The sequence below is a fragment of the Neovison vison genome, chromosome 4, assembly GCF_020171115.1.
Source record: "Neovison vison isolate M4711 chromosome 4, ASM_NN_V1, whole genome shotgun sequence".
In the NCBI taxonomy this organism is placed as follows: domain Eukaryota; kingdom Metazoa; phylum Chordata; class Mammalia; order Carnivora; family Mustelidae; genus Neogale; species Neogale vison.
The window spans coordinates 26,877,420-26,898,863 of NC_058094.1; the positions used below are offsets into that span (position 1 = coordinate 26,877,420).

General features: G+C 34.7%; 1 protein-coding gene across 1 annotated transcript; it reads left to right on the plus strand.

Annotated features, from left to right (window-relative positions):
* Positions 1–18,059: 18,059 nt before the first annotated feature.
* LOC122905525 (coronin-1C-like) lies at positions 18,060–19,453 on the plus strand. Its single transcript, XM_044247088.1, is given in 2 exon segments — positions 18,060–18,312; positions 18,315–19,453. Coding segments are annotated over 2 exon segments (1,392 nt in total).
* Positions 19,454–21,444: the final 1,991 nt, after the last annotated feature.

Consider the following 21,444-nt stretch of genomic DNA (forward strand, 5'->3'; position numbering starts at 1 on the left):
GACTGGTGCCCTGCTGGGAACCAGTCTGAAAGATTTTGGATGAAATTCACCAATCCAACTTGTGCCTCTGCTCTCTAAACTTAGAGAACATTCTTTCTGAAAGGCCAGCCGCTGGAATTCTGAAATTCTTTCCATTCCCAGGCTTCACTGCATGTTATATGAGACAGCTTTCAAGTTCTTAAAGATCTCACATCTTCTGTCTTTCTGTCTTCACTTTCTACCACTCTTGTCCCCACTAACTTCACTTCTATCACTGGTTCTCTTGAAGGTTCTGTACCCATCAAACTCACTTCTGCCCCCAGGGAATTTGTGTTTGCACTTTTGTCTGCTTCTGATGTTCTTCATGCCTGATTTCTTCACTTTTTCAGTGCCTGCCATATGTCACCTTATGCGCAAGGTATTCCCTTAAGGTATTTTGTACCTTTCCCCAATGCTGAGTACAACTTACCATTCAGTGCAGTGTCATAGAGTGGGAACCATACATCTGTGGTTCCACCACCCATGGTTTCAATTACCCCAATCAACCAGGGTCTAGAAAGAGATGATCCTCCTTCTGACATATCATCAAAAGGTCAATAGTAGCCTAACCCTACATAACAATGCCTATGTCATTCACTTCACTTCATCTCATCACCTGGGTATTTTGTCATCTCACATTATCACTAGAAGAAAAAAGGTCAACAATATGATTTGAAAGAGACCACCTTCACATAACTCTTATTACAGAATATTGTTATAATTTTTCTACATAATTATTAGTTATTGCTGTCAATCTCTCACTATGCCTAATTTATAAATTAAATTTTATCATAGATATTTACATATAAGAAAAAACATGGCATATACAGGAATTTATGGTATATATAGTACTACCTGTAGTTTTAGACATCCGTAATGAGTCTTGCAACATATCCCTTATGGATAAAGGGTGGAGGGCTACTGTGTTTTCCTTGATTTATTTTTCTTCATAGCACTTATTACTATCTGATATATAGTAATATAGAGAGAGCAAGGTCTTTTTTGTTTTTTAGCATTACACTAAAGTATAGTAAATACTATAGACACTTAGTATAGTAAATTTTTAGTATGGACACTTAGTAGAGTAAATTTTTGTTGAATGAGTGAATGAAAATAATGTTTGATAAAAATTATCATTTAAATATAAACCAGTTTATGTATAAGTTCTTATTATTAACATCATTAGTATTTTTGCCTTTGTTACATGAAAGAGAAACAAAGGTAATATTTTTCTACCAAATCACAGATTTCCCACTATGAGCCCAAAAGAATTTTTGTGGATATCTGGATAAAACACCCTTTCTGCAAAACAAATTACTGTTATCTGCAGCATGATTGCCGTCTAACTATACAAATATGTGCTAACTGCATTAGGAAAGGTGTATTTGCATTTGGGCAAAGCATCATTACATACATGTGGGGTGGTGTTTGGGAGGGGGTCTCTAGTTGAAAACTTTCACCCACTTCTGAGCTAGACAATGGAAAGATAACATAGATTGTCATCTACAAATTTAAGATTCTTGAGTTCTAAAACCAATTTTGATAGGCAAAACATGATTACTAGAAACAACACTCTTTTAAATTTCAGTTTTGGTGTGTGTGCATGTTTGTTGGAGAGAGATTTGTAAAAGAATAATCAAGATTCTGAAAGATGATACATTTCTTCCTTTGGGAATAAAGAATATATATATTTTTCCAAAATACAAAATTAAATATATGCCAAAAATAATAGTTAAAGATACTTAATGCATGCATTAAAGTATTGTATTGAAGAGTGAAGTGTTTTAAGTTATTAAGACCATACATATCTCAATAACCTTAGTATGAGTTAAATTATGCTTTTCATAGAATTTACCCTGCCTTTGTATTATGTAAGATCTCTACATGGTCTATAATATGACACATGATCTTCTTATAAAATTTTGTATTAACTCCTTTTAGAAGGAAATAAATACATGTATTTTCGGGTAAAATAGTGGCATGGCAGGGCAGGTACAAAAGTAATGAATAAGTGCTTTTAAAACTTGCCTCTATTTCTCACATATTGAGAGTGACAAAGTTCTAATTTTGAAAGAGGTCTCTAGAGACACACATATTCTGCACAGTAAGTTGAACTGAGAGTCTCTTAGATCAGAGGAAATTGAAATATCATTAATAGAGAAAAACATCTTCCAGGAGTATGCATCAATTCAACACTTCAGTTCCCAACCCTGCAATAAAAGCAGATTGCTCCATTTATCACTGATCTTATTATTTAGGGTCTTTCAATCCAAGGGAATGCATGTACTTCTTCTATATTTCTTACTAAAGTAGTTTTTAAAGAATTGTTTTGTAAGCTCCAAAATCCCATTTAAACTAAGCAATAGTGTGCAAGGTGTGTAAGTGAGTAGATAAGATCTTAGGTGTTTCCAGTGCTATATGAAATTCTGAAATGGGACATGACTTTTGATACTTTAGTGAGAGGAAAAAACCATCAAAACTTTTCTATAGTTTTTCAGGGTAAGAGATATTGATGTAAGATACAGAACATTAGAATACCCAAGGGATTATATTAATTTCCTATTAATATTTTATAACATTAGTCATTTATAATGTAATTATTATAGCTCTTAGTGAATTATAAGATCCAATCTCTGTAATATTTCAAGTCATTTTTTAGTTTATGTAGGATTGCACAGTAGATGTTGAGTGAGAGGACTATGAAATGAAAGGTATTACAAGAAACTATAAACTTAAGTGTAGACCCTCTGGACAAGAAAATGAAAAGAAAAACATAAACTGGCTTACATTTTGGAAAATAAGGCAAGTAATACTTCCAAGACATATATAGATACATATGCAAAATTGTGAGTGTAGGAGAGTGCTTTCTCCAATTATCAACATCAAAATAATTTAATTTTAAGGTAAGTCACAATTATTTTGCCATTAATAATTAAGTACTGAAATGTAGAAATGATTTAATTTTTAATTAAAAAAATTTGTGTACATAATTGCATCAGTTTTACTCAACTTGCTTTATATCATGCTTTATCTATTGGGAAATAAAATATTGAGTTACTACTGATATACTAGGGTAATTAAGTAATAAGTAGGCATTATATCAATTAGCTTTTGCTATGTCCATTCCAAAAGTCAGTGGAAAACAATGATAAAACTTATTTCCTGTGTGTCTGCAACATTCAGCTGATGTACACAGAGTTTTGTTGATCTCGCCTGGTCTCACTCATTTGTCCAGTGTTTCTGCTTTTTTCTCCCTCCTGGGGAGGGACCAGTAGACCAATGTAGACATATCCCTCTCATTGAAATGACAGAACCCAACGAAGTAGGCTCTCCAAGAAGTCTCTCCTTTACATTTTATTACTGAGAATTGAGATAAATGACTACAATTAACTGAAGAGGAAAGGAATTTCCATGCCCAGCTAATCCTTGATTTAGTTGTTCTCTGGGCACATTGACATGCACTCAAAACTGGGGTTCTCCTGGCAAGGAAGAACATGGAGAAAAGGTTGTTGGGTATATAACCAATAATGCCATGCAGAGAAAGATTGAAAACAACTGTGCCTGTAATATGCCTTAAATATCACCTTTAATCCTATATATAAAGGCAATGTTTATAATTTTTCTCAAAATTCTATAAGCTAAGAACATGTCATTGTAATAAGTGCATTAGCTATGGCTTGATGCTATTTGGAATGTTCCTATAGTCAAAGAGAATCTTAATGAACACACACATACACACACACACACACATTTCTAACTGTATCTTTTCATTTAGGTTGGTGAATTGTGAATTATGCATCAGAATGTAGATCTTTACTTACATGAAAAAGAAAATCTTAGAGAAGTGATAAGGGCATTCTAGTCTTAACTTTCACACTGAAAGGTTGTAACAAGTATTCTTATTCTTATCTGTTTTCTTTAGAGTTCTCCAACTCAAATGTTAATGACTGCATGTGTGATGAAATACATTAAGTAGATATAATAAGGATGTGTTTAGTAAATTTTCCAATTTAAGTAGACCAGATTATAGTCTGCCACTCTGCACAGAATATTTGTCAACAAGTTTATATAAAAATCTATGACTTCAAATTTTAACTGAGCTTAATGTTTTCACAGAGGATAACATTTTAAATTGAATTTGCACCATGGCCTCATGAGTATTGCTATTTTAAAATTGTAATCCTATGAAAGCTTAAAATTTTATATGACTTGACTTTGCTTATATGTATACAATTTTGCAAGTTTCATAAATATAGAAATGATAAGGGCACATAAAATATTTAATAACAATGATATCTGGGCAAGTTGCAAAAAAAGTCTTCTATTTACTCGACACTTTGCTGCAACTATTAAAGAGACTATATTTATTTATATATTTAATATTAATATATTAATTTACTCACTTATTGAACATTTATTGCTAGGGATCAACATACTAAGGTTGAGGTTATAACAATTAAAAAAACATAAAAATGTTATTTCTACAGGAGTTTTTGTTCTGATGGGGGAGAGAAAAGCAAATATACAAATTTATGAATATAAAGTATATGAGTTGTTAATAAAGGTAATGGAAATGAAGAATCTGGGCTAAGTTAACAGATATTGATGGGAGTTTTTATTTTACATTCATCTTTTCTTTTTGTTGTTGTCATTATTTTATTTTGAATCATAGCATTCATAAAACACAATTTCGGAAATATATACATATAGTATATAATACGAAAATAAAACAAGCTCATATGCCCAGTACATCTAGGTGAAAGGCTAATTCAAAGTATCCCAGAATCCCCAAATATACCTCTTTCTAAATCTATCCTTCTCTTTCTCCTAAAGAGGAAACCATAGTCCTGAATTCCTCTAAAGAGAAAAAAAATTAAATTTTTTTCTATAAATGGAACAATACTGCTTATGATTTTCTTTGAATGACTTGTAGTATTTTATTCAATATCATATTTTGAGATTCAGTCATATTAATGTGCATAGCAGTAATACATTCATTCTTATAACTGTATAGTATTCCATTAAATGATTATTCAATAATTCATTCCTAGTGAGACTTGCAGGTTTTAGGGTTTTGTTTTGTTTTTGTTTTCATTTTTGTTTGTATCATGAAAAAACCTGTAATATTCTCTTAACACAGCTCCTTGTTCATTCATATATGAAATTTTAATGAGTATATACATTTTTTAGAATGGTAGTTGTGAGTTCAATATGTTCAATATTTGTAAATAATGCTAAGTTGTTTTTCCAAGAAACTGTGCCAATCTATTCTGCCTTTGGTAGTGAGGAACATCTCCACATACTTTTTTCACAGATTCTTAGTATTATTCACTTTCTTAAATTTTTCTTTGTGTGTGTGTGAAATGCTACTTCATGATGGATATATTTTAAATTTTACTAAATTAGAAAGATAATATTATTTTCATATGTTCAAGTATATGGTTATCATATTATTTATCACCCACACCAGGACACATTTAAGAATAAAAGGGAATGATAAAATAATAGGAACATAAAAATTATCAGGTATTTACTTATAAGAGCATTGACTTATAAAATTGTTCTATTCAAAAACTTTTATTTTTTAGATTTTATTTATTTATTTAACAGAGAGGAAGAGACAACAATAGAGGGAATACAAGCAGGGGAAGTGGAAGAGGGAAAAAAAGGAGGCTTTTCACTGAACGGGGAGCCCGATGCGGGCTCCTGGAACCTAGGACCATGACCCAACCCAAAGGCAGACACTTAATGGTGACTGAGCCATCCAGGTGCCCTTCAAAAACTATTTTCAAAACATTTTTCTAAAAAAAATAAAATAAAATATAAAAATATTTATTTAAATAACAACATAAATTCTGACTTTTGTATTAATGTCATGTTATAAAAATACATAAACAAAAATAAATATATTTGTTACATACAAACTTGAATATCAGATTTTAGCCATGTAGGGCCCTTGCTTATAAAAATAGTATGCAAGGGCAGTAGAACTGGGGAAAACATTTTATTGCCACCTCATAATAAATTGTTTCCATATAAGACTGAATATTTATGGGTTCTCTATTTTACAGGTCAATATATCCTTTTCTAAGACAAAAATCACATGTTGATAATGTTAGCTTTTTGGTAATTCTTGATCATTTGTCAAGTAAGTCAGGGTATGCTATTTTATATATCACAGTCAAGAAAGATTTAAAATGATAAATGGTATTTAAAAAGCGGTCTGGATTTCTGCTACTGACATTTCCAACAACTTCTGTTAGACCAACCCTCAAAGATAACTGGATGATTTATAAAATATCAATGGCATGAGAACATTGGAGAGCAACAACAAAACAGAACAAAAACGGTAATCAGTTAGTGGAGAGGTGTGGACACTTAGAATAAGAAAATGGCACTGCATAGATTTCTTGTTTTTGCATCTTTCAGAGAGCTAATCCAGGAAGGGCTATGGTGTATAGATAAAACTGTAAGAGAAAATCTCCAACCTTTCTAGTCTAAGATTCAGAGTTCAGGACAACCACAGACACTGACAAAGTAACATGGGGGTAGGGAATCCTGAATAAGAGTCCTGAAAGATGAACTCAAAATTCCTGTGAATTACTTTGCCTAAATCTCTTATAGATCCCTGAACCATACATGCATGGAACCAGAACCCATGGAAATAGATTAAAATAAATAAAAGGGAGGCGCCAGGGTGTCTCAGTTGTTTAAGTGTCTGCCTTGGCTCAGTTCATGATCCCAGAGTCCTGGGATCAATCCCCACATCAGTCTCCTTGTTCAGAAGGGAGCCTGCTTCTCCTTCTGTCTGCTGCTCCCTCTGCTTGTGTTCGCGCTCTCTCTCTTACAAATAAATACATTAAATCATAAAAATAAATAAATAAATAAATAAATAAAGTGAATGGAAATGCGACTACCACAAACTACAGAGGAGAGTTTATAGTTTGAGTCAGTTAAGTACCTGCTAAATTAAAACAAACAAAGAAGAATCTATATTCTTCACAGGGATATGACAAAACTCAGAATTTCTAATATGTGTCACTTATATTGTCCAGGACCCAATTTAAAATCACTTATTATGTTAAAAAAAAAAACAAAAACAGGAAAACTACTACTTTCTAAGAGAAAATAAAATCAACAGAATTCCAAGGGGCACCTGGATGGCTCAGTTGGTTAAGGAACCAACTCTTGATTTCAGCTCAGGTCATGATCTCAGGGTTGTGAGATCGAGCCCTGCATCAGGCTCTGCACTGGGTGTGGAGCCTGCTTTAAGATTCTCTCTCTCCTGACTCTTAACTATAGGAAACAAACTGAAGGTTACTAGAGGGGAAGTGAGTGGGGGGATGGGTTAACTGAGTAATGCACATTAAGGAGGGCACATGATGTGATGAGAACTGATTGTTGATTGCAATTGATGAATTATAAACTCTACATCTGAAACTAATGAAGTACTATATTTTGGTTAATTGAATTTGAATTAAAAAAAATAAAAAAGAAATCTGAGATGAATGACCTGAATGTTGGGATTAGCATACCAATATTTAAAAGAAGATGGAGACATGAATGGAAAGAAAAGTATTATGATTTCATAGAAAGCTTTAAGCTCAGAAATAAAAATCACAAAATGAACCGTTAAAAAAAAGTCTAGATTCATAAAATAATAATTGACATACAAAAGTCACTGGATAAGCTTAAAAAGCAGACTGGTAAAAAAAAAATCAATGAAAAGATATTTGTTTGTAAATTACATTTTGAAAAAAAATTAATGTAGAGCTTTTGGTATCTATGCAATAGTAATAAAAATTTCTAACATCTGGGGGTGCCTCCATGGCTTAGTCAGTTGAACGTCTGACTTTTGATTTGGTATCAGCTTATGATCCCAAGACTGTGAGTCCTAGCCCTGCATTAGGTTCTGTGCTTAACACAGAGTCTGCTTTTCCCTCCTCCTCTTCTCCTCCCCCAGCTCACTCTCTCCCTCTCTCAAATAAACAAATAAAATATTTTTAAAACCTCTAATATGAAAGTATTTGGAATACCATAAGATTTGAAAAGCCACTTCACAAATTAAGTATTTCTAATTTATTTACAATAAATTTACAATATATACATTTAAGTATATAATCAATATGGACATGAAAAAGAGATTGACATTAGTAGTCCTCATGGAAATTCAAATTATTATCTCAAAAAAAATGACTAAAACTAACATGAGTAATCACAAAAAATATTTTGAGAATATGAAGCAACTGGAGTTCCTAATTTGGTCCTCATGTAAAAGTGTACAATCCAAATGGTACAACTGATCAGAATTGATAACATTCATAAAATTTGTTCACATAAAGAAAATTCATAGCAGCTTTCTTCACTATAGCTAAAACTAAAAGTCTTTCAGTTGTTCATCAAGAAGAGAACGGGAAAACAAAATATTGAACAATACAAAAGAAATAAACCCCTGATACATGCAACTGCATAGATTGGTCTCAAAAATATTTTGCTTAGAGAAAAAAAAAACCAATAATATATGAAAATATACTATCATTCAAATTATATGAAGTTTTAGAGAAACAAATATGTGATATAAAGAAGTCAGTTTGATGCATGATTTAGAGGGAATTGTACAGGCTGTATTGACTAGTCAAGTTATGTGGGGACTTTCTGGGTTGATGGAAATATACTGTTTTTTGATAGGTATTTGGTTTCCATAGGAGTTGTAGGTGATTATCAAACACTTGTAATGATCTACTTAGCATATGAACATTTCATTGTATGAAAAATTTATGTTCAAGGAAAAAATAAGCATAAAAAATATTGAATTCTAGTCGATCTTTTTTTTTTTCTTTTTTTGAATTCTAGTCGATCTTAATGCCCTCTAAAATATTTAGGAAAAAATGCACTGATATCTACAACTTAATTTAAAATGCAAATAAAATAAGATGGATTGTTGACTGGATAGATGGATAAATTATCAGATATATGTTAAGCAAGTAAAATAAAATGTGAATTTCAGATTCTAGGTAGTGGTATATGAGTTTTTACTCTTCAACTCAACTGTGGTTTGAAAATTTTCAGAGTAAGATTTTGGGAAAAAAAGAACTGGCTGAATGGAAAGAGTGATGCTATGTGGCTATTCAAGAGGAAAACAAAACAACAACAACAAAAAACACTCTGTTAGAGGAAAGAGAAATCAAAGTCCTTAGGGCTGAAGTGTGCAAATATTCATATGAGAGCAGACTGACATTTTGAAGCCACCTATGGAACCCTTGGAAAGAAATTTATATTCAATATACTTAATATGGAGAAAAATGCAGAATTAATTCATATGAAACAAAATTAATCATTTACATTTAGGGTGATGCATACTATATATTCATTCATTGTATAAATGATGAAGGTGAGACTATTTGCTAGATGCCTAGATGTCTGGGATAAAATAATGAGATTAATTGATCCTAGCTTTGCCCTTATGAAATTTGTAGTCTCAAGCTCTATTATATTTGGCTCAGTTTCAAGGGACATAAAAACATAAATCACATGGCATACATTTTGATAGTCACATGGCATAATACAGCACTTTTCAAAATGTGGTTCAATTCTTAATGAAAATTTATATTTATGTCCTCCACCCAGACTATGAGTTAGAACCTCTGAGTGACCAAGGTAATCCCCATTTTAACAAGCTCTAGGGTGATTTTTATGCAAATCAGTGTTTGAGAACAACCACTATGATATAAGCAACATTTCAAGTCAGGAATGGGGTTGAAAGGCTAATGGCTCTATTCCTGAATATGTAACCTCAAGTAAAAATTTAATGATGTTGTATCTCAATTTAACAACTAAGAAGTGAGGAATAAAATAATTTCCCTAATTATCTCACAGGGTCATTATGAACACAGGGTCAATGGAAATATAAATTATACACAGTGTTCATCAAAGTATTCATAAAGTTAAAAGAAGTATAAAAGATTATGACATTACTTGCATATAAGAAAAATTGACTTCTAAGTTTTTGTGTACAGCTATGTGAATCTACAGGTATATACTCTAGGTAATATAAAAAAGCCTACATTTACAAACATATAATTAAAGAAGGTCTTTGAACAACAGGTGCAGTTAACATTTGGGTTCTTAGTCTAGTATAAATATATCATTGAAATTTAAACTCTTAAAATTGTTTTGAAATGGGATTATTCCCTCATTTGGCTCATATCACATCCCCAGGAATATGTGAGTGGGTTTAAACCTCCTACTCAGCTATGTTAAAAGAGGAGAAAGGCACACCTGGATTTTATAAACATGTCATCTAGGACAGCCTTTAGGGAAATATGCTCAGCAATGAGTGTATTTTGTTACAGAAAAGCATTTGGCTTTTCTGGAGTTTTGGAATAGGCAAGTGAGAGTATAATAATAAGCCATTTTAAAATTTGCCAAAATTAAAAATGTCACTTTTCCTTGGATTAGGTCTTGCTTTGATTGCAACCCTCAATTGGTTTCCTATACTTAAAAGTCTCTTTTATGGTTTGCCTCTCCTTTCCCCCCCATGCTCATCTGTTGATTCTTATATTACACATATGAGTGAAATCATATTGTATTTTTCTTTCACTGACATTTCCTTTATCATAATGAATAGTTCCGTCCACATTGCTGCAAATAGCAAGATTTCTTTTTTTGAAGGCTGAGTAATATTCCAATGTGTATATACCACATTTTCTATATCCATTCATCTGCTGAAGGACATCTGGGATCTTTCCATAGTTTGATTATTGTTGACATTGCTGCTATAAACATTGGGGTACATGTGTCCCTTCAAATCACTGTTTTTGTATCCTTTGGAGAAATACCTTATAGTGTAATTGCTGGGTCTTAAGGTAGTTCTACATTTAACGTTTTGAGGAATCTCCACACTGTTTTCCAGAGAGCTACACGAGCTTGCATTCCCACCAACGGTGTCAGAGGATTCCCCATTCTCCTCATCCTCACCAACATCTTTTGTTTCCTGAATTAATTGTAGCCATTCTGAGTGGTGTGAGATGGTTTTGATTTGCATTTCCTTGATGCTGAGTGATGTTGAGCATTTTTTGATGTGCCTGTTGGTCATTTGTATGCCTTCTTTTGTCTTTTAATGTCTTCTGACCATTTCTCAACTCTTTTTGTTTATTTGTTTTATTGGTGTTGAGTTTGATAAGTTCTTTATAGTTTTGGATACTTGCCCTTTATCTGATATGTCATTTGTGAATATCTTCTGCAACTTTGTAGTATGCTTTTTAGTTTTGTTGATTGTTTCCTTTGCTGGGCAAAAGCTTTTTATCCTGATGGAGTCCCAATAGATCATTTTTTATTTTGTTTCCCTTGCTTTTGGAGACATGCCTAGCAAGAGTTTCTGCAGCTGAGGTTGCAGCTGAAGTAAGTCACAGAGGTTGCTGCCTATGTTCTCCTCTAGGAATTTGATGGATTCCTGTCTCACATTTAGGTCTTTCATCCATCTTGAATTTATTTTTGTGTATGGTGTATGAAAGTGGTCCAGTTTCATTCTACTGCATGACGCTGTCCAGTTTTCCCAGCACCGTTTGTTGAAGAGGCTGTTCTTTCTTTCTTTTTTTTTCTTCTTTCCGTTGCATATTCTTTCCTGCTTTGTTTTGTGGTTTTTTTTTTTTTTATTTTGGTAAAGATTTTATTTATCTATTTGATAAATAAAGACAGAGACCACAAGCAGGCAGAGAGGCAGGCAGAGAGAAAGAGGAGGAAGCAGGCTTCCCGCTGAGCTAAGAGCCAATGTGGGGCTCAATCCCAGTACCCTGATATCATGACCCGAGCAGAAAGCAGAGGCTTAACTCACTGAGCCACCCAGGTGCCCCTTTCCTGCTTTGTTAAAGATAGCTGACCATATAGTTATGGGTTTATTTCTGGGTTTTCTGTTCTGCCTCATTGATATATGTGTCTGTTTTGTGTCAGTACTATACTGTCTTGATGACTAAAGCTTTGTAAATTACCCTGAAGTCCAGAATTGTCATGCCTCCAGGTTTGCTTTTCTTTTTCAAAATTGCTTTGGCTATTTGGGGTCCTTTGTGGTTCCATACAAATTTTAGAATTGTATGTTCTAGCTCTGTGAAAAATGCTGTTGGTATTTTGATAGGGATTGCATTAAATGTGTCAATTGCTTTGGGTACTATGCATATTTTAAAAATATTTGTTCTTCTAATCCATGAGCATGGAATGTTTTTCCATTCTTTGTATCATGTTTAATTTCTTGCATTCATTTCAGAGTACTGGTCTGTCACCTCTTTGGTTAGATTTATTCTTAGCTATCTTATGGTTTTTGGTGCAATTGTAAATGGTATTAATTCCTTTATTTCTTTTTCTGGCACTTTGCTTTTGGTGTTTAGAAATGCAACACATTTTGATTGCTGATTCAATTTCCTTGCTGGTCATGGGTCTGTTCAGGTTTTCTATTTCTTCTTGTTTCAGTTTTGGTAGACTATATGTTTCTCAGAATTTATTCATTTCTTCCAGATTGCCTAATTTTTTGGCTTATAATTGCTCATAATATTCTCTTATAGTTGTATTTCTTCAATGTTGGATGTGATCTCTCCTTTTTCATTCATGATTTTATTTATGTGGGTCCTTTCTCTTTTCTTTTTGGTAAGTGTGACTAGGGGCTTGTAAATCTTGTCACATATTTCAAACAACCAGCTCCGCGTTTCATTGCTCTATTCTACAGTTATTGTTGTTGTTGTTTTTATTTCTATATCATTGATTTGCATTCTAATCTTTATTATTCTTTTTCTCCTGCTAGATTTAGGTTTATTTGCTGTTCTTCTTCTAGTTTCTTTTGGTGAAATGTTAGGTTGTATTTTTTACATTTCTCTTGCCTTTTATTTTAAGATTTTTTTATTTATTTGAGTGAGAGAGAGTGAGAGAGAGTGAAAGAACAGAACACAAGTGGGGAGGGAAGGATAGGGAGAAGCAGACTCCCTGCTGAGCAGGGATCCCAGTACAGGGCTAGATCCCAGGACCTTGGGATCATAACCTGAGACAAAAGCAGATGCTAACTGACTGGGCCACCCAGATGCCCCACTTTTCTTGCCTCTTGAGGAAGGTCTGTATTGTTATATACTTCCTTCTTAGGACAGCCTTTGCTGCATCCCAAAGGTTTTGAACTGTCATGTTTTCATTTTCATTTGCTTCCAGCTATTTTTTAAATTTTTATTTAATTTCCTGTTTGAACCATTCATTCTTTAGTAGTATGGTCTTTAACTTCCATGTATTCGTGGTCCTTCCAAATTTTTTTCTATTGTTGATTTCAAGTATCATAATGTTGTGGTCTGAAAACATGCATGGTATGATTTCAATCCATTTGTATCATTTGAGAACTGATTTGTGACCCAATATGTGACCTATTCTGGAAAATATTCCATGTGCTTTCAAAAAGAATGTGTATTCTGTTGCTTTAGGATGAAATGCTCTGAATATATCTGCTAAATTCATCTGGTCCAGTGTGTTATTCAAGGCCCTTCTTTCCTTGTTGATCTTTTGCTTAGTACTTCTGTCCAGTACTGTGAATGGGGAGTTAAAGTTCCTTACTATTTTTGTATTATTGTCAATGAATTTTTGTTATTTATTGATTTATATATTTGAGTGCTCCCAAGTCACAGACATAAACCTTTACAATTGTTAGATATTCTTGTTGGACAGTCCCCTTTATTATGATATAGTGTTCTTCATCTCTTATTACAGTCTTGGTTTAAAATATAGTTTGTCTGATATAAGGATGGCTACTCCAGCTTTCTTTTGATTTCCATTAACAATGATAAATTGTTCTCCACCCTCTCCCTTTCAATCTGGAGGTGACTTTGGGTCTAAAATGAGTCTAAACAGCATTTTAATAGGTCTTATTTTTTTTCTCCATTCTGATACCCTATATCTTTTGATTGGAGCATTTAGTCCATTTATATTCAGAGTAATTATTGAAAGATGTGAACTTAGTGTCATAGTGCCATTATCTGAAATGTCACTGTTCCTATAGATTGTCTCTGATACTTTCTGGTCTTCGTTACTTTTCTCTTTCTGTCCAAAGTGTTCCCTTTAATATTTCTTGCAGTGCTGGTTTAGTGTTCACAAATTCCTTTCATTTTTGTTTTTTTGAGAAACTTTTGATCTTTCCTCCTACTCTGTTTTTTGTTTTATTTTGTTTTGATTTAAAGATTTTATTTATTTAAGAATGAGAGTGAGAGAAAGAAAGCACAAGTTGGGGAAGAAGCAGAAGGAGAGGGAGAAGCATAATCCCTGCTGAGCAATGAAGTCCAACATGGGGCTTGATTCCAGGAACCTGGGATCATAACCTGAGCCAAAGGCAACCCATTTAAATTTCTGAGCCACCCAGGTGCCTCTCTCATTCTATTCTGAATGACAGTCTTGCTATATAAAGTACTCTTGGCTGCCTATTTTTCTTATTTAGCATATTGAATATATCATTCCAGTCCTTTCTGGCCTGCCAGGTCTCTGTGGACAGGTCTGCTGCTTACCTTATGCATCTACTCTTATAGGTTAAAGACCTTTTGTCTCAAGTTGCTTTCAGGATTTTCTCTTTATCTTTGTAATTTGCAAGCCTTACTGTAATATATCTAGGTGTTGGCCTATTTTTGTTGATTTTGAGGGGAGTTCTCTGCGCTTCTTGGACTGAATGCCTATTTCCTTCCCCAAATTAGGGAAGTTCTCAGCTACAATTTGTTCAAATAAACCTTCTCCCCATTTTTCCTGATCTTCATCTTCTGGGACTCTTATAATATGGATATTGATTCATTTAATGGAATCTCTGAATTCTCTAGGTCTACTTTTGTGATCTAATAGTTTTCTTGCCCTCTTTCAGCTTTTTTATTTTCCATACTTTTATCTTCCATATCACTGACTCACTTTTCTGTTTGTTCATTCTTGTTTTTATGGCTTCCATTGGGACTGTACCTTGGTAATAGCATTTTTAATTTCAGCCTGACTAGATTTTAGTACTTTTATCTCTACAATAAGGGATTCTGTCATCTCTTCTATGCTTTTTTCAAGCCCAGCTAGTATCTATATAATCGTTGTTTTAAAACATCCCTGGATGTGAGTACTACCTTCTATTCTTTCTTTTGGTGTGAATTTCTCCACTTATCATTTTTTTTCAAGTAAAGAAAAGGAGAAAGAAAATAGCAACAACAAGAAAAAATATTAACAACAACAACATCAACAAACCTAGATCCTTGTTGTGTTTCAATCTGCATGTTAAAAAAATAGATCCCAAAATAAGAAAGAAAGGATATATATATATATATATATATATATATATATATATATCAACAAATACAAATATATATAAAGTATATATAAAAATAAAAATTGAAAAAGAATTGAAAAAATAAGAAAACTGAAAAAATAATACTAAAAGTATAAAGAATAAACATGCAAAGAATATTATATACTGTTTCCCCTAATTTCTAAAGCCTTCCAGCTCTCTATGGTCAGTAAACTTGGTGAGAGTGAGTTGTTTGTTTGGTCCTTCTGGGGAAGTGGCCTGTTGTGCTGATTCTCAGGTGGACTAGCCCTATTGCAAATGTGCCTCCAGTGCATAGGGAGGTAGGGCTCAGTGTAGGAGGTAGGGCTCAGTGTAAGTGGTTCCTGACTCCACCAGGTGGTGCTGTTTTGCTCCCTGAAGGTTTTCAACACTGATGGGTGGGATGAAAATGGCTATGCCTTGCTCTCTAGCCCTAGAGCTGAAAATTCATGCCCTGCCCTGCATTCTTCATTGAGTCTTCACAGAAAAAGTCAGTAACTCTTGTCTTCCGGGTTTACCCACCCGTGACTGAATATTTTTATCTCAGACACATGACTTATTTCAAAACTCTAAATTATAGAGACTCCTGTGATGTGGATCCGTGCTGTATATATTTTATATATACTGAGTGTTGGGGTGGGGGCAGTTCTTGACACACTTCTGCTTTTTGCTAGATTCCTCTCGGGAGAGTGGTGACATGACTGTGCAGTGATTCACAGTTTATGGCAACAAAGAGCAGAAAGCTGGCACACAGACTTGCTGTTCTCAGCTGGCTTCCCCATTCCTATGCCTGGGAATTCTGCTGCACATAGCCACCACCGGTTATTCTTATGACCCCAGGGATCCTCAGACCACACTGTCACACCTGGGATTCCACCCCATTTCACTGCCTGGACACCTTTAAGCCAGACATGTCCCCCACTACAGCAGACTTCTGAAAGTTCCCATCTGTGCTCCACTGCTTATAATACTTGGATGTAGCCTCCTTAAGCAGGCTTTCTTCTCTGCACCATATCTTCAGCTATGTCACATGGGATTCAAGTCTCCACATTTAGTTTCCAAATGGTCACTTTTCTACTTGTAGATTTGCAACATTTATTATCTCAGGTCTCCAAGTGATTACTTGGGTGTTCAGAATGATTTGATAAGGATCTAGTTGTATTCAAAGGACAAGAGAAACATAGAGTACCCCTACTCCTCCACTATCTTAAATCCTCCCTCCTTTCTATTTTTTAATACATATAATTTTTAATGCATGTATAATCTTTTAACAGATAATTAGCAATCATGATATGCTTTCCTTGTTCAAGGTGCATATCTTCTGGGAAGGGACAAAAAACTTCATATCAATTAGGTGAAAAATATGAAATAACTATATGAGAAATGAAAATCTGTCACACACAGCTATTAGAGTAAATCAAGGATGTATAATAAGGATCATACTGGACTTCTACAAAATAAAACTAAACCAATACCATGGGATTTAAGAAGTAGGAGGTTAGATAAACATGATCTCAATTTAAGTATAAAAGTATAGGCACAATGTATTTAAGTAGGCACCTTCAGTCATTCCCAATGCAATCATATATTATTCAACCAAAATACTAGTTCTGAGTATAATACTGAGTTATATTATTGTATTTGCTAATTGGAATGGATTTTACTGAATGAAATAAAACTGTCACTAGTTTTACAACTAGTAAGGTGTTTTATAATTATGTTAGTAAAAGCTATCTGTGATTTGAAAAAGACTAATTGTGGTCAGTAGTCCAAGATTGACAAGAATAATAAAGCTAATGTCAGTCTCTCTATATTTTTCATATACTAAAAAATTGATTTGAGTGACGGTTGAGCTGAACTATATTAACTCTATAAAGTAACTTCAAAGAATACAAGTTTGTTTGTTTGTTTGTTTGCTTTTAAGTGGGAGAAACTCATCCAAAGCATCTGAGGAAAATATTACAAAAAGGCAAATTGTCAGTCTAGGCTATTCACCCATAGAAGGTGGGAATAGGTCTTAAAGGGAAGTCCTATTTTTAAGGTGGGGGTAGGGGGCTTCTAGGAACCTATTTATCAGTGGGAATTGCTTAGTCTTATTAATAATATCACAGTAACCACCAGTATAATTCATTTTTTTTTCAAATTAATAATTAAGCTCCTAGAAGAGCAATTGTAAGACTACCATGTTCATTGTGGCACTAATCATAATAATCAATATACAGACACAACCTAAGTGGCCATTAATAGATGAATGGGTAAAGAGATGTGGAATCTATACATAAAATACATTATTATTCAGTCATGAGAAAAAAGAAAACCCTGCAATTTGTGACAACATAGATGGACCGTGAGGGCATTATGCTAAGGGAGATAAGTAGGACAAAGAAAGACAAAACCCATTCTAACAGAATTCCCTGATGGTTTGGGTAAGGGTTGCAAAATAAATCTAATTTAAGGACATCACAAGATATTTGGCCTCAGAAATTAGATAAACAGATATGCTGAGGGGATGAACACTAATGATGAGAAAGTTTAAGGGAAAACATAAGATTAGTTGCGGTCACATCTTCATTCAGATAAATATCCATGAAAGCTGGACACTTTCTTAAATATTAAATACCCTGCTACACAGGCTGCTTATGAAACAGAATTTGTTGGTTAACAAAACACGTAAAAAAAAGGTTTTGCCAGGGGACTTCGGCGGCGGCGGCGCCTCCGGCATCTTGGCCCCGACACAATGAGGCGAGTGGTACGACAGAACAAGTTTCGGCCTGTATTTGGACACGCGGTGAAAAACGACCAGTGTTATGATGACATCCGGGTTTCTCGAGTGACCTGGGATAGAGCCTTTAGCTCTGTCAATCCCAGATTTGTTGCCATTATCATAGAAGCGAGTGGGGGAGGAGGGTTCCTTGTGCTCCCTTTGCACAAGACTGGTGGAATCGACAAATCCTACCCTACAGTATGTGGCCACATGGGACTGGTGCTCGACACTGGTGCCCACATAACGATCAGGTCATTGCCAGGGGCTCAGAAGACTGCACGGTGATGGTGTGGCATATCCCAGAAAATGGACTTACCCTTTCCCTGACCGAACCTGTGGTGATTTTAGAAGGCCACTGGAAGAGAGTTGGCATCGTGGCCTGGCATTCACCTGCCCACAGTGTCCTTCTTAGTGCAGGCTGTGATAATGCTATCATCATCTGGAATGTGGGGACAGGGGAAGTCCTTATAAACTTGGATGATATGCATTCAGATATGATTTACAACATGAGCTGGAACCGGAATGGCAGTCTGATCTGCACAGCTTCCAAAGACAAGAAAGTGAGAGTAATCGATCCTAGGAAACAAGAGATCGTTCCTGAGAAGGAGAAAGCACATGAAGGAGCAAGACCCATGAGAGCCATCTTTCTGGCTGATGGGAATGTCTTCACCACTGGTTTCAGCCACATGAGTGAGCGGCAGCTGGCTCTCTGGAATCCGAAAAATATGCAGGAACCAATTGCTCTTCATGAAATGGACACTAGCAATGGGGTATTGCTGCCCTTCTATGACCCCGACACCAGTATCATTTACCTATGTGGAAAGGGTGACAGCAGTATCCGCTATTTTGAGATCACAGATGAATCCCCGGACGTCCACTACCTCAACACATTCAGCAGCAAGGAGCCTCAGAGAGGGATGAGCTACATGCCCAAGAGGGGACTCGATGTTAACAAATGTGAGATTGCCAGATTCTTCAAACTTCATGAGAGGAAGTGTGAGCCTATTATCATGACTGTTCCCAGGAAGCCTGACCTTTTCCAAGATGACCTTTATGCTGATACAGCAGGGCCTGAAGCAGCACTGGAGGCAGAGGAGTGGTTTGAGGGGAGAAATGCAGATCCAGTCCTCATTTCCTTAAAGCATGGGTACATTCCTGGCAAAAACCGGGATCTCAGGGTGGTCAAGAAGAACATTCTGGATAGCAAGCCCACTGCAAATAAGAAGTGCGACCTGATCAATGTCCCCCCAAAAACCCCAGACTCGGCTAGTGTGCAAAACGAAGCTAAGTTGGATGAGATTTTAAAAGAGATCAAATCTATAAAAGACACAGTATCTGCAATCAAGATGAGCGCATTTCCAAGTTAGGACAGCAGATGGCGAAGATCGCAGTCTGAAGGTCTACCCCAACCCCCAAAATGGGAGCAGGAATTGTGCTTGGGTTGTTGGCGTGGTCCCAGGGAGAGAGAGTGAAAGGGAGGCACTGCCATTCGGAGACATTTCGTGTCACATTTGTCAACCAGCGATAGGCCACATTCCAGTAAGAACTCAATTCGTCTCCCAAAATTGCAGAAACAAAATGTGATTTAAAAGCTGAGCTTTTTATCAGAAAGCTTTTTTGATGTTTTAAGTGTTATGTGACTTGTCGAACTTTTAAAAGAAGAAAGTGCTACTTTTAAAATCCCAGATACTCTGAATTTTAGAAAACCAACCAATTCTGATTCAGTGTCGTGCCCAAGTACCTTTTTTTTTTATAAACAGGGACCAATGCCACATTGCTTTTTGTATTTTTTTTTAATGTCGCCAAAACCCAAAGTAGCTTTTTCCCCCTTGTATTTTGCTACTTTGCAGTATTTGTGTGTGTGTGTGTGTGTGTGTGTGTGTTTATCTTAATTTGAAAGGGACAGCACTGTGTATGTTTATAAACTAAATGAAGATATTATTTTGTATACACATTCATCTGAGAACAATCAGAGCAGTAGCCACATGGTGCTGGCTCGTTTGCAGCATAAACCTGGTCATCTTCATGACTACAGAAGGAAGACTTGAAAAATCACGTGGGTTCGCATCACCACCCTCTCCTTCAATCGAATCTCGGATCAAAAAAGCTCCTATTGTATTGCTTCCTTTCTTTCCTTTCTCTTTTCTAGAGACTGGGTGGTTGTACCGGAATGGAATTTCACTTCTTGGTTATCCTGTGCTTCAGATGATTATAATCTAACCTAAACTAAAAATAACTAAATAAATAAATAAATAAAAGTTTTGCCAGTGATGGTCAAAAATTATTTTCTCTATAAGATACTAATTCTATCATTACTTTCTTTTTTGATATTATGACAGAAATGAGGGCAAGAAAATCATGCTTGGGGTGATTGAAATTATTACATAATGTGTCTTTATGGGAAACACAGGCTATTCAGCCTCTCACTTGGCAAATCACTAAAAATATATATAGTTTAAAAACAGAAAACACAAAGGATCAGAAGTTTATACATTTGCTCTTATGTTAAAGAAAACATTATCTACACATATATATCTCAGGATAATCTCTTGAGTAGGAGAATGAGGTAAGGGAAAATTATATTTGACTATGCCAAATATAAATTAAAGTGAGTATAAATTAAAATAAACTAAATGGCATTTTTACTCTACTGTGCACTTGTTATTTTCCAGGAAAAGAAATCCAGAATTTATCTATTAATGAAATTTTAAAATTCAAATACTTCAATCCACTTGTGGAAAAAAATCTTAAAAGAAATTTTTTAAAGGCATCTTTCTTGAACGCAATTTAAAGAATGAGACTTAAAAACCCTCTGAAATTATCCATAAACACTTTTTTGGAGCTTAACTTAAGGAATCTGTGTTTGGTACCTACAAGAATTTTTGCCACAGCACCCTTTCAGGAAATTTTTGAAAGTTCTATGGGACTTTGAAAATGTTTTATCCACATTACAGATTGATATATATGTAATTAAATTGATTTTGTAGAAACATATCTAATGTATCATGGAAAGACACATATTCAACACATATATGATGAAAATATTAAAAGGCAAACTATTTGGTTTTGGAGTTTTATTTTTTAAATATTTTTAAAAATTTTTTATAAACATATAATGGATCATTAGCCCCAGGGGTACAGGTCTGTGAATCGCCAGGTTTACATACTTCACAGCACTCACCATAGCACATACCCTCCCCAATGTCCATAACCCCACCACCCTCTCCTGACCCCCAGCAACCCTCAGTTTGTTTTGTGAGATTAAGAGTCTCTTATGGTTAGTCTCACTTCCGATCCTATCTTGTTTCATTTATTCTTTTCCTACCCTCCCAAACCCCCCATGTTTCATCTCCACTTC